The following is a 13,117-nucleotide window of genomic DNA, read 5'->3' as shown; positions in this document are numbered from 1 at the left end:
GATAAAGAGCGCGACTCGCCTCTTTTTATATCCCAACTGTGACTTGCGTCACGCAGATGCTCACCCCTCGTGGTCGAGTGTAATAATGTTCTTTTTTACGGTGTACCCAACCACTGTCCGTTAAACACACAGGGGCTCCAATCAGCGCCTGCGATTCCCGTCTAATTTACATATAGTTGACTTTCCATTTTTGCACCTGCCCCACGTCCTTCATGTTCTGGAAGTACCGGTCTATTCAACTGACTGAGACTGACACACGAGGGTTAAGGAAAATACCAGTCAGAACATTCACAGATGATAATACATTTAGACACATTTAGATTTCAGCGTTCAAAATGCCAATCTGAACATTCACAGATGATAATACATTTAGATGTCAGGGTTCCACTGCCCCATGAACTGAACTGATTATAATAATATAAACATCTAACAACGGGACAAGACAATGGGCAGGCTACTCTTCATACAGGGGAGCTGGCAAATGTGCCTACCAAACAGCGATGAAGCTGTTCCTGTTCACAATATGTGAAGTGTCACAGGTGTATCTGCATTGCACAATAGGAATGAACTGATAACATGTTGGGCAGTTTTATTATCTTTAACCTTGAATGAATGAGCCACATCATCCCATATGACTTTGACCTCACTTCAGTTCAAATAATAGTCTTGATTGTATGTCTGTATGTATGAATGACGGTGGTTGGTCATCATACAGGGGTTATCCAGTTATCCAAACATGGTACTTCCACCTCTCTCACGCATCCAGCTTTACAGTAAACACATGTATGGGTGTCACCACGGCCATTGTTGAGCCTCTCTCAATCAAATTTCCTCTGTGAGGATAAGGATGCAGCTGAATTTAGATCACATAGGGAGAGAGAGAGGGGGGGGGAGAGAGAGAGAGAGAGAGGGAGAGAGAGAAAGAGAGAGAGAGAGGGGAGAGAGAGAGAGAGAGAGAGAGGGGGGGAGAGAGAAAGAGAAGGAGAAAGGGGGAGAGAGAGAGATAGAGAGAGAGAGGAGGAGGAGAGAGAGAGAGATAGATAGAGGGAGAGAGAGGAGGAGAGAGAGTATGCAGGGTGTTAGTGTGTGTCAGACGTGTGCGTGTGCATGTGACTGACCGGCTCGGCCGTGTCTAACCCTTCAGATGACGTGGCAGAGGTGAAGCTCACCCAGTCCCCAAGGACGGGCTCATGGGACCCAGATTCCAAAACAGGAGGAGAAGTCACGACTGCACTATTGATAGCTTCCTTTGAACCGTGTTAAACGTGGGTTAGCGAGGAGGGTCTTCAGAACGGGGTCATGTGTCATCTTCACATTATGTGTATAATGTGAAGATTTGGATTCACTTGTTAAGAGCATTTCTGTTGACAAACAGGATACTTTCAAGGCGATAGTGAACTTGTGCTTCTTGTAAATCCACTTCTAGAGAAATCTTCACCTCTGCCTTCCTTTGTGAATTCTCTACACTGAGAGATCTATCTATCATCTATTTGGAGTCTAACCGTTTACATGTAAGCAAAAACAGACAGCGTTTTTGTGGAGTGGAACGGTTTATTTCTGCTTACTGACATGACAGACAGCGGCTGCCCTCCCAATCCCAACTGCAAAGACAGACAGATGGACACTATATTGGATACATCTTACCCATTGTCTTTAGTTTAAATCTGACCAAACAAAATAAGCTACATATGTTGTATTTTGGAGCAGACAAATCAGTTAACTGATCTTCTTTCACATATTGTGCTTTTATCAAATGAACCCAAAAACATAATTCATAGCGATATTTAAACTGAGGGATTTCTTTACATTGAAAATACTACATTTACTGAAACAAGATACTATTATACACTTTTGATAACAATATCAATCTATATCAAACATTTCCTTTTGGACTGAACTTTCTTGGCAAAGACTAGGAAAAGTCGCAACCATAGATATGGCCTGCTGAATGTGAAAATAAAATACATTCCACACTTTGACTCCTGTGTAGAATTTGGTTCAAAAGCAGGCACTCAATGCAATTGAGGTCTCTGGTCGTCCAACTAACACCGAGGAAAATAAGACACTACAAAATGCACTGTGTGCCATGTTTATCTTTTGACATGATCCATGTTACTAGACTATGAAAACAAAAGGCAAATGTATCTAGCCTACATTCTTGCATGGACTCTACTATGAGTAAGCTACCAGTGAACCTTTTCTAATCCCCCATATCTCCGACTAGCCAATAAGCAAAGCCATCCGTGTCGTCCACTGGAAGCTTTGTTCAAGTCTTTTCCATGTGTCCTTGAAGCTTCCAAAGTGGGATTGTATAGCACTTCAGGAACAGAGGCATATGGTCATTCCTCTACACGAGAACAGCCTATGAACATGTAACAAAATAATGCTTGACCGTGCTAATATCCATGTACAAAATAAGACCAAAATAAGGATTTGATTTATACATATCATGAGAACGACATGGTCCCCAAACATACATCGATTCAATGCTTACCATTAGATGACAATCGTTTGACAATTTGATATTTAAGAGTACAAACAATACTTACAATACATAGGCAGCAAATTTATGTAATTCTTACAAAAATAAAAACGGCCTGCCTGCTACTGTCAGGGACGTGGGTAAGCATCAGAACAGGAAGTCGAACATCAACAGGGATGCACTGATCCCAGAATTTGATTGGGGCATTTGAACTCATGCTAATGTGTCTACATGCTGTGACTGTACTGAGAACGTCCCACAACAGAAATCACAGTCAGAAATGCCTCAACCCTTGATCAATTTATCACAGAGTTCCAATGACACCCCCCCCCCCCCCCCATCCCCCTACCCCCCAAATAAATGCATGCACAGCGTGAGGATTACAAAAACCTCCGTATCAGCGATTTTTGACCTGGAATACATTTTTATCAAGGATAGATTTGAAAGTAAAAATGAAGCTGGGATGAAGGCAGCTAACATAGAAAGCTTTCAAAAAAAATATTCCTCTTAATGACACACCATTAAGCATAGATAACTGGTAACATTATGTAGTCTGGAGGGAAAATTGAACAAACAGACTAACACTGGATGTTTTATTAGATAGTTGAAATTCGGTATAAGCCCCAGCCAGCTCTAAGTTATCTATGTTTACTAACATTGCTTTAGAAACACAGCAAGCCAATGGCATTGAGAGTAGTTGGCCTTTTGCCTTGATAAAAACAGCACACAGCTGGAGCAACTCCAAATTGTATCTTCCTTCATAACTTTCCTCACATCATCCACATACCCTATCACAAACGGTATCATATTCAGATTGATATGAGATGAACTTGCCAATGGTGGGGCCAAGTTGTGAGAGTTTGTGTGCAAGGGACTAGGTGTGTGTGTGTACTCGTTCTGTGGGTCGTAACATAGAGTGCCAGTACGAAACATCATAGGTACTGTCCTGGTTGTGCGGGACGTATTCAGAACATTCCAGAGGGTGATTACCAAGGTACTAGGTAGAACTAGCCCTTCCTGGGAAGTTGTAGTGTTCCATAGCAACACATACCGCAGCGGATGGGGGTGTGGGTGGAGGAGACATGGAGGCTGGCTGGGGGGGGGGTGGGGTGGGGGCGGGGGCGGGGGAGGCTGGCTGGGGGATGTAGCGCCCCCTGCATGGTATACGCATGTTTCTCTCTTGGTTGGATGTGTTTGGATGTGGGTATGTACTATACAGTCAAATGGAGGCTTTCTCGTCGTCCCCTTGCTTGTTGTGACAACGTTGACTTGATGCTTCTCTCAGCCACTGAATGAAGAGATGGAAAGAGAGGAAAACGTCTACGTTGAAAGGGAATTCAGTAGGACTGGCACGATTGAAAAAGGAGTGGCATGGAAGTCCTTTTTAATGAGCGTTCAGGCCACCCAAAACTCCCCTCACACACACACACACACACAGACGCGCTTCTCACACCTCCAGTCATTAGACAGGGTTGGCTACACATGAGAAGGCATTCCTCAGCGACAGCTCCAGGTCTGGTCCTTGGAGAGCAGAACAGGTGTGGATGATGTAACAGTGCACGTAGAAATGAGCCCTGACGGCCAAACATCTGTTGAAGTGTTTTACTCTCGGGCCAATGCAATTCCCCATTTGTAGGGTTCAGGTAAACGAGGACCTCTTGTGGCCGAATCAGAGAATTACATTTGAAGGAGGTGACAAGCCTGATTTAACAAGATATCCAACGTTTGACTTCAAGATCCTAAACCTGAACAATGGTGTCTGTGGCTAACCCCTTAATGAGACTTGTGTGCTGTGTTTGTTTCATACCTTGGTTCTTTCGTCAAGTCTACAATCCCTGCTCTGCAATCATTGACTTCGGCCTGTGAAAGGAGGAGAACATGAATGAACGGCCCCCTAGTCCCCTCCACTGCTTCCAGTCCAACGTCTGTCTAGATTGAGGCTGATCATGAGGGGCGTTCATAGGAACAATCCCAGCTCCTACCTCTCTGTCTTGGCTGGTTCGTGTGTGTTTGGCTGCGGAGGCTGTTCCTGCTGCCTCTGCTCCTGCTCCATCCTGGACACACACACACACGCGCGCACACACACACGCACACACAGAACTGATCACCACTCTTGGGAGCTGACTCAGCCCTGTGCACAGGCTTTAACACATCAGTGACTTTACCTTTCCTTTCGAGCTTTAATCCTCTCTTCCTCAAATCTGAAATCAAAAAGGTACATCCATCTTTAGAAATGGCTTGCCACGCACAATATACAAACCATGCCTTCCGAGTCAATTCCCATTTGGAAGACTTTGATATTCAGATCTATTTTTGGACCTGCGCAGGGCATGATTGACGAGTGATACATTATTTAAACGTCTGACTGCTGCAAGCCACTGCACGTTACCAAATGATATTCTCATTTCATCTCACTCCCCCTGGTGGTGTAAAGTACTTACTGCATCACACACTCAGGGACCTGCACATGTTCCATAGGCACAATCTCTGCCAGCTCATCCAGACTGTGGACATACTGGATCTTGTTCATGAATTTCACACTGCAGGGTTACAAGAGGACGACAACGACATCCTTTACACCAACGACACCGAAAACAATAACAAGAACTCGTTTCTGCCATCTTTCAGAGCCCCGTGTATGAAAGCAATATATTAAAACCAGAAGGAATTCACATGGGGGATTTTCATGCTCCACCCAGATCCTCGCTGTGTTTCCTGTGTGTGTCTTTGTGTCTGAGATATCCCTGTGTGGTGGAGGGGCAGGTACCTGATGAAGGGTCTGGAGATAGCGAGCACTGTCCTGATAAACCAGGTGGGATGAGCGATGACCAGAGCCTTCAGGTTCTTTCTCAGCCTGCAGTGAACACAGAGAGACAAAGGACAAACACGTCCACTCAACAACAGCAGCACCCTGGGAGCCGAAGCTGGGCACTACCCCCCCCCCCCCGTCTTCGCTTCCGTCGCCGATGGAAACTGTTAGGATGAATACCCCGGGATTTGTTCATGGTTATCGCTTGATAGCTCGTTTCACACTGATAGTCTCTGGCAGACGACGGGCCCAATTACACCCCGTTCACTTTAGCCGGGGACACGGTCAACATTGTTGTCAGGCTTGTCTGGGCGATAGCGCCGGGCGCACAGACGAGGCCAGTAGCCCCGACGTCCGTGACACACGGTGAGAAGCGAGGGGGAGTGGGGGGGGGGGGAGTGTAGGGGGGCGGAACTCTTTCTCACCGCCTGTCAATCATCTGGTAGCACTTCTTGAGCCAGCCGATGCCGGGCATCTTCCCCCGCGGCGTGGCGCCGTTCATGTAGATGATCAGGTAGTCCTCCGCAACCAGCATCTCCAGGCTGCTCACCACGTAGCTGGGGAGAGAGGTGGGGGGTGGGTGGGGGAAGAGCGTGCGAGGGAGTGGGGGAGGGAGGGGGGAGAGGGAGAGAGAAAGCAAGGGAGAGAGAGAGACACACGTTCCGTTTGCGAGCGTTTTTTTTGTTGTTGTTTTCTCTCCCCCCCCCCCCCCGGATGAATCGGTGAGTGTTGGTGACTTGTGTCCACATTGTAGTGACAGGCCGGTGACAGACTGCAGCAAGGGGACAGCTGGCGCTCCACTCACAGGAAGAGGTTTTCCATGATGTAGTGGTAGTCTGAACAGCTGCTGTCCGGAAGGTAGCAGGCAGAGAACACGATGATGGCGTTCAGGCCCTCGCCATAGTAACCTGCAGAGGAGAGAGGAGGGGAGGGAGAGAGGAGGACAGGAGAGGAGCTTAGCCTGCTGTTCACAGGGTCGGCGTTTTGTTGACGTTGCAAACGTGGGCTTGTTAGGACTAGCATGCCGTCGTCGCGTCAAGTGTGAGCTAGCATTTCAATGTCGGGGCTTAGCGTTAGCGTGATGTTGCTACGGTTATGATTAGCATGTTGCTGTTAAGAGTCGGCATTCTGCCTTCAGGGTTAGCGTTAGCTTTGCGCTTCCCACACTCACCGCCGTGGGTGATGACCCTCAGGTAAGGCCTGATGACCTGCATGTCGATGCGGTGCTCCTGTTCCCCGATGATCACCGTCCTCCACAGACGCCCGTTGGCGCCGGCGCCGTCACCTCCATCCTCCGCGTCACCTGACCCGTCCCCTGGCCCCGCCCTGGCTGAGGCCACGGGTGTGTCGTCTGGACGGAGGTCAATTCGATTAGACTGGACTGGGCTATCCTTTGTTGGCTTTATCATACGACACGTGTGTTCATGTGTGTCTAGTCGTGTGTGTAGGTCTGTTTGTGCGTGTGCGTGCAGCCCTAACCTTCCCACTCTAGGTCGTTGCCGTTGGTGATGAACTCCAGCGAGTCGTTGTCGTCGGGCGTGTCGATGTCGTCCACGTTGATGTCCAGGTCGTCGGGCGTATCCAGGAAGTCGTCGGACAGCAGGGAGCCCTCACTGTGGTCCAGTGACAGGTTCATCTCCGGGGCGATGAGCGTCCGGCGCTTACGGTGGGTGGAGCTTCCTCCTCCTCCTCCTCCTCCTCCATGGTTGATGTTCAGTGAGCTCGGAGGAGCTGAGGAACAGAGAGGCGAAGAGGACGATGATGACAGCCATAAGACCATCCTCAAGTGCAGAAACGTCTCCGAGGGTCACAAATGTCAAAGCAACTTGGACAAAACCAAAAGAATGATATCCAGCATCCAGAACCAGTCAGCCAGCCAGCCAGCCAGCCAGTCAGTCAGTCAGCACACGCGTACCACTCACAGGCTCTGTCATCCGTGAGTCCGCAGGAGGCCTCCATGTCTTCGTACTCTGGTAGTGGTCTGGGGAACAAACTCAAGACAGTTAAACATCTGTAGAAGAAGCCCTGTACCACAACCACGGGAAGCTCCACAATCCTGTCATGCTGTACCTAATGGACATCGAGCCTCAATACTGGAGGAGATGATTAGCATTAGTAACAGAGTTTAGGTCTGTCAACTGAACCTTCAGTCAAGGACTTGGCTGAATTTGTGGGATCGAGGCGATATAAACTCCCAGGCTCAGTTTTCAGGACTCGGATTTAAGTCTCTTCCTTTAAAAAAAACCAATAACAAACAATGGTGTGTACGTGTTCCCCAAGTTGCCTCAAGCCACAACATGGGTGATTCATTAGGTCCCATGGATCAGGGAGCCCAGTCACGGAGAGGAGGAGAGGAGAGGTGGAGGAGTGGTAATTAACAGCTCAGGGGAGCTGTGTATATTATTGTGCTGCCATGGTGAGGACAAGAGGAGAGGGAGTAAGAGGGCACGGTGGAAGTTAGCACAAGGAGTTTGCTCCCTGTGCCAACGACCGTTATCCAACTCATCTGATTCTGCATCAAAATCCTCTTTACCGACCGAGTACATGGGATTCTGAATCTGAACCAAGTGGCCAATGACATTCGCAGATACGGTTTCATGTGGTAAGAAGAGGTGACTGTGGAAGGGGGGAAGGGATTCACATGAACAACATGCTGAGACCCCGACAAAAGCGAAGCATGCACTCTCTAGCGTGCGCCATCCATCCCCGCCTATGTCATCCTTTCACATCGTCCTCTATCCACAAACATATTGTCTCGGCCGAGGTTTTTCAAAACAACACAGCAGGCAGCAAAGAATGCCTTGGAACGGCCGGTCAACAAGAGCGACCATAAATCGGTAACCTCCGGGGGAACTCTCACTTATTGCCAAGCGCAACCCTTTGTTCACAAAGCCTGATCCCTTTCACACACCCACAAAGGAGCGAGTGCGCAGGATTTATGGCATTCTGCGACGCAAACGACCCCTTTTGTCATGGCCAACAACCAGGGGCCAAATCCGAGGCGCGACGACGAGGACTAGGATATGAGACCTCGAGAGAAACGATGCTTACCTTGCTGGGAAAGAGATGTCAGGAGATGGATTCTCGCGGGCGACGTCAACACGAGACAGGTTTCACACCCCGAGGTCCGGTGTGCTAATGTATTGTCTCTTCTCTCTGTGGGAGTTCAAAGCCTGAGATAGCGCATCTCTCGGTGCTTCGTCTAATGATCCATCTGCTGCTGGCTGCCTCCTCTCTCTCCTAAGCCTGGCCTGCCACCATTTTCCTAGTGATGCTGTGTGTGTGTGTTTGTCTTTTCTTTTCTTTTTTGCACTGGTGGCTGCGTCACATGACGCAGTCTACCACCATTTGAGGGGAGGGCTGCACCTGCTCCCTCCCATCCTACCAAAGAGAGAGAGAGAGCGATAGAGAGAGAGAGGGGGCGGGGGAAGAGAGGGGCGCAGTGTGCCGTGAGAAGACAACCTCCCCTTTAACTGCACATCTCCGCGTAAGCCCATTCGCTCCCTCCGTCTCTCTCGCTCTCCCCCCTCTCCCCTCTCCGCCCGTCCTCCTCTCCCTCCAGGGATGAAAGTGATCTCATTTCCACGCAGCAATCATGTGAACCTCATCATCGTAATCGGAGGAGAAATTTCACGCCAAGGTAATCCTCCGGAACACAATTATCACCTGCATTAAAAAACCCTAGCAGGCCTAATGGTGACTGGCGACACTGAGTTGCAAACACTGGCAGGTGAACATCTCTTCCTCCTCCTATTGGACCAGCTTAGGCCAGTCTACTGAGCCCTCTGTTTGCTCAGTAAACTGGAGCCTCGAGTGTTTGTCCGGTTGGGCGCAGCAAGCATTATGACGTGCAGAGGGAAAGGCAGCGTGCGAGAAATACAAAGAGAAAGAGAGAGAAGGGGAAGGGGAGAGAGAGAGCGAGAGAGAGAGAGAGAGAGAGAGAGAGAGAGAGAGAGAGAGAGAGAGAGAGAGAGCGAGAGGGAGGGAGGGTGGGTGGGAGAGAGCGAGAGAAAGCGAGATATAGAGAGAGAGAGGGAGATAGAGAGAGAGAGAGAGAGAGAGAGAGAGAGAGAGAGAGAGAGAGAGAGAGAGAGAGAGAGAGAGGGGGGGGGAAGTGAGCCACAGGAAACCCACCTGGGGAAGTCCTCATCCTGCCACTCGTCTTTCACCTCCATGTTGTCCATTCGCAGCGTCACCTGAGTGCTGCTTGTCCCATGGGGGGGAGACTGGGGACTGTGGGACGACAGACGACAACATGCTTCAGTCACCAACACGTTTGGAGGAACGCACATGACGGAAGCTTCTTCATTAAGACACCCTATTAGGCATAATGGCGGATCGAGCCATGCTTAAGTCAACATGACTTGAACAAACACAGCTGTGGTTTGATAGCTATCCAAAATAACTGTGTGGGTGTAAACCAGGCGGGACAAAAACTGTCAATCAAATTGAGTAAGTCCAGCAATTATTTGACAATCAAATGTCACCGTTTCAATTTATGTCACCGTTTCATTATAAATTGAAACGGTGACATCACCGAAAAATCGTTCATTTGACAGTCGCAACACAAATACATGTATTTATGTTGTACCCAGCAACAGGGTGAACTAAAGGAAATGATAGGAAAATATTTTTTTTTATGACTTGTAATCCAGTTCATTATTTAATATCATTAGTACAACCTGTGTTCATATCACGGGGTGTCTTACAGCCCCATTAAGAACCATGTGAGCAGCATGTGACCCAACCCCCCCTCTTACACACACACACACTCTCACCCCTTGAGGCCCTACTGGTCCCCCAGCCTCCACCCACTCCTCAAAATCCCCTCAAAGGCAGCCCCCCCCCCCCCCCCCCCAACAGAGGACTTCCAGCCGAAAGAAAGAGTCTAATCCATCCTCATCAGCTGCTAATCCTCAACTGAGGTGCCACCTCTGAGATGTCAGGACTCAGCATCACTCTGCCTTTTTGTCTCTCTCTCTCTCTCTCTCTCTCTCTCTCTCTCTCTCTCTCTGTCTCCCTCTCTGTCTCTCCCTCTCTGTCTCCCTCTCTGTCTCTCTCTCTCTCTCTGTTTCTCTCTCTCTCTCTCTCTCTGTTTCTCTCTCATCTGTCTCTCTCTCTCTCCCTCTCTCTATCTCTCTGTCTCTCTCTCATCTGTCTCTCTCTCTCCCTCTCTCTATCTCTCTGTCTCTCTCTCATCTGTCTCTCTCTCTCCCTCTCTCTATCTCTCTGTCTCTCTCTCATCTGTCTCTCTCTCCCCCTCTCTCTATCTCTCTGTCTCTCTCTCATCTGTCTCTTTCGCCTTTTCACTCTCCTACCCTCTCTCTCCCTCCCTCCCTGACATTTTTCTCGTGAATTCTTTCTCTCTTTCTCTCACTCTCCACCTATCTTTCCATCTCTCTCTTTTCCATCCCCATTCCTGTCTGTCACTCACTTTTTCCACCACGCTCCCCCATGGCCCCCCCGCCCGCTGCTGTGCTCAACTGTGGTGCCGAGTAAACAGTTGGTGGCTTTGGACAAATGCAAGATGTAGAATGCGGTGTGACGCGTGCACAGTGTCGGATGCAGGACGTAGCAGTGAAACAGCACACCAACATCCTCTCCCCTGACCTAGATAAAAGCCACGGTTCCCCCTCTCCCTCCTCTTACATCAGAAGGAGCCAGAACGTTGTCTGCTTAACCAGGTGGCATTTAGGGGTCACCCGAACGACAGTAAGAGGACGTAAGTGGACGCTGGGTGCTGGGGTCTGTAGCTCTCCAGTCAGGTGGAAGATCAACAGTCTGGCATGGCTGACTATGGTCTACTGGCGATGACAGAGTGACTCCGGTCGAAGGCTGGTGTGTCACTCGCTACACACTTACGTTCTCTACATCGCTCATGAAATGGCATTGTGTTATTTCGTTAAACCTCAATTTATAAGACATTTCATAAACAATGTGTGCTAACAAATAACTATGGACAATAAGTTTGCACCATATGTCATACAATACTGTCCAGACACTTGCTGTCTGTGCTAGTCTTAGCTAGGGCCTTGACATTATGTGTGACAGACAATTTAAACATTTGCCACTTCACTGATTAAAGACTTTGACCTGACTAGGTACACAAACATTGCTTCATTTTGATGGCCTATATTATTATGCAAGTGTAATGATTAGTGAACAGTGGTTAGTTAAGACCTTTCTGATTGGTAACATACACTGAGAAGAATCTGCACACGCTTCAATGCACAGACATAAATACACACACACACACACGCGCACACACACACACACACACACACATACACTGCTGGTCCCTTGGAAATTAATTATTAATCATTAAAATTCATTGTTCTTTGAGTGCCTGGTGATAATGTCAAGACCAACTCAAAAAATATTTCATTGTCACTCTGAAAATCATGTTCTTTCTTATTTTAAACGACCCCAGGCAATGGTAAAGCAATCACATAGAACGTGCTCAGATCACAACTGTAATCAGAGTGGAAACACCGTCTCTTGGAATAACCTTGAGTGTAGTCAATACAGTCACGTGATGCAGTGTACAACTGAATGGGTCATGATTGGGAGAAAATCTTGGCAAAATCTTTCTGTGTGCTATTACTATGCATCTCTCTCCATCTTTTACGTACACGCTCCTTCTCTCCTCTCACGCTATCTCTTTGTCTGTCACACACACACACACACACCAAAAAAACGATTGACACAAACACACTACACTGTACACACCATACACACAAACACAAAACACACTGGGGTCTAGAGAGATGTGCGGTGGTCAGGTGAATGAGAATATGTTCGGTCTGAATGTACTCACATGGGCAGTGAGAGATCCGCTCCCTCTCTTCCTCTGGTCCTTGTACGTCCTCCCTCCTTTTTCACCGATGGAAAGATCGCTCGGGTAAAAACGGGAATAATCCTTTCGACCGGGGACGATGCATGGGTCAGATCCAGCCGCCTTGCACCTTCCTCTCTCTCTCTCTCTCTCTCTTTCTCCCTCTCTCTCTCTCTCTCTCTCTCTCTCTCTCTCTCTCTCCCTCGATCTCTTTCAGCAGCTCTGTGTCAGCCAGCGGCAGCAGGTGTCTCCAGACAGGGGGACGCTCTGTTCTGGGGCACCCCCCTCCCTGCACCTTGGCTGGGGAGGGAAGGAGAGCGTGAGAGGGGTTGGCTGTGGAGGCTGAGCTGTCCTCAGTGGAGCTTCTCGCACCACCGTGTCATTAGCATGCATCTGGGCTCCACACGAAAACCCTGTCTGCCTGTGTTCAGTCCACAGCCTCGGGGGTTCAGATTTAGACAGCCCTCCTCGACCATACCACTTCTGCTTCGCTGCACACACTCACTCCATCCAACCTCCGAATCAGTTCAGTTCAGGGCTGTCCTTGTTTCTCTCCGACCCACACTGGACAAGTTTAGTCCCTTGTGGGAATGTAAAAGCAGCTAAGCGTCAGTTGATTGAAGAAGGGATGTTTCTCTGTCTTCCTGTCCAGCTTGCTTGTTTTGTGTTTTAAAGCATCATGTCTACATGTGCCTGCCTTTGTGTCGAGGAACACTCAGGGGATTCTGTGTTAACCTATGTGCCCACCGTTTCCTGGCAACAACATCTCTCTCTCTCTCTCTCTCTCTCTCTCTCTAGCATAACACACACATACAACCGTTCCCCTCCAATCACATCACTCTCATCCATTTCTCACCACACGTTATGCTCCACCCATCTCTCCTGCCCTCTTTTTCTCCCCCTCTCCCTATGTTCTGCCCAGCTGCAGAAAAGAACTTCCCCTTCGAAGGCGACTCAGACCGGGAAGCGCCTCCAGCTGTCCCCCGCCAAC

At 48.8% G+C, this 13,117-nt stretch overlaps 1 protein-coding gene across 1 annotated transcript; it reads right to left on the bottom strand.

The window, feature by feature from the left end:
• Positions 1-3,643: 3,643 nt before the first annotated feature.
• atcaya (ATCAY kinesin light chain interacting caytaxin a) lies at positions 3,644-9,518 on the bottom strand. The gene is made up of 12 exons (XM_084675988.1): positions 9,426-9,518; positions 7,214-7,272; positions 6,771-7,022; positions 6,463-6,642; positions 6,097-6,199; positions 5,717-5,848; positions 5,250-5,336; positions 4,924-5,022; positions 4,648-4,683; positions 4,465-4,536; positions 4,290-4,342; positions 3,644-3,770 (listed from the first exon to the last, which is right to left on the bottom strand). Exons 1-11 carry the CDS (start codon positions 9,473-9,475, stop codon positions 4,309-4,311), a joined length of 1,104 nt encoding a protein of 367 aa, XP_084532114.1. The 5' UTR covers positions 9,476-9,518; the 3' UTR covers positions 3,644-3,770; positions 4,290-4,308.
• Between the last annotated feature and the right edge of the window lie 3,599 nt (positions 9,519-13,117).

The sequence above is a fragment of the Hypomesus nipponensis genome, chromosome 16 (assembly GCF_054491055.1).
Source record: "Hypomesus nipponensis isolate SF chromosome 16, ASM5449105v1, whole genome shotgun sequence".
NCBI lineage: Eukaryota > Metazoa > Chordata > Actinopteri > Osmeriformes > Osmeridae > Hypomesus > Hypomesus nipponensis.
Note: the sequence above shows the minus strand (reverse complement) of the source record. Positions and strands in the feature narration are given on the sequence as shown.

Bases quoted from the DNA above. Each gene is read 5' to 3' on its own strand.
- atcaya (XM_084675988.1), bottom strand. From the start codon at position 9,475: ATGGACAACATGGAGGTGAAAGACGAGTGGCAGGATGAGGACTTCCCC. The intron at 7,023-7,213 runs GTGAGTGGTACG...TCTGTTCCTCAG, and splicing joins ACTCACGGATGACAGAGCCT to CTCCTCCGAGCTCACTGAAC. The intron at 6,643-6,770 runs GTTAGGGCTGCA...ACCTCCGTCCAG, and splicing joins CAACGACCTAGAGTGGGAAG to ACGACACACCCGTGGCCTCA.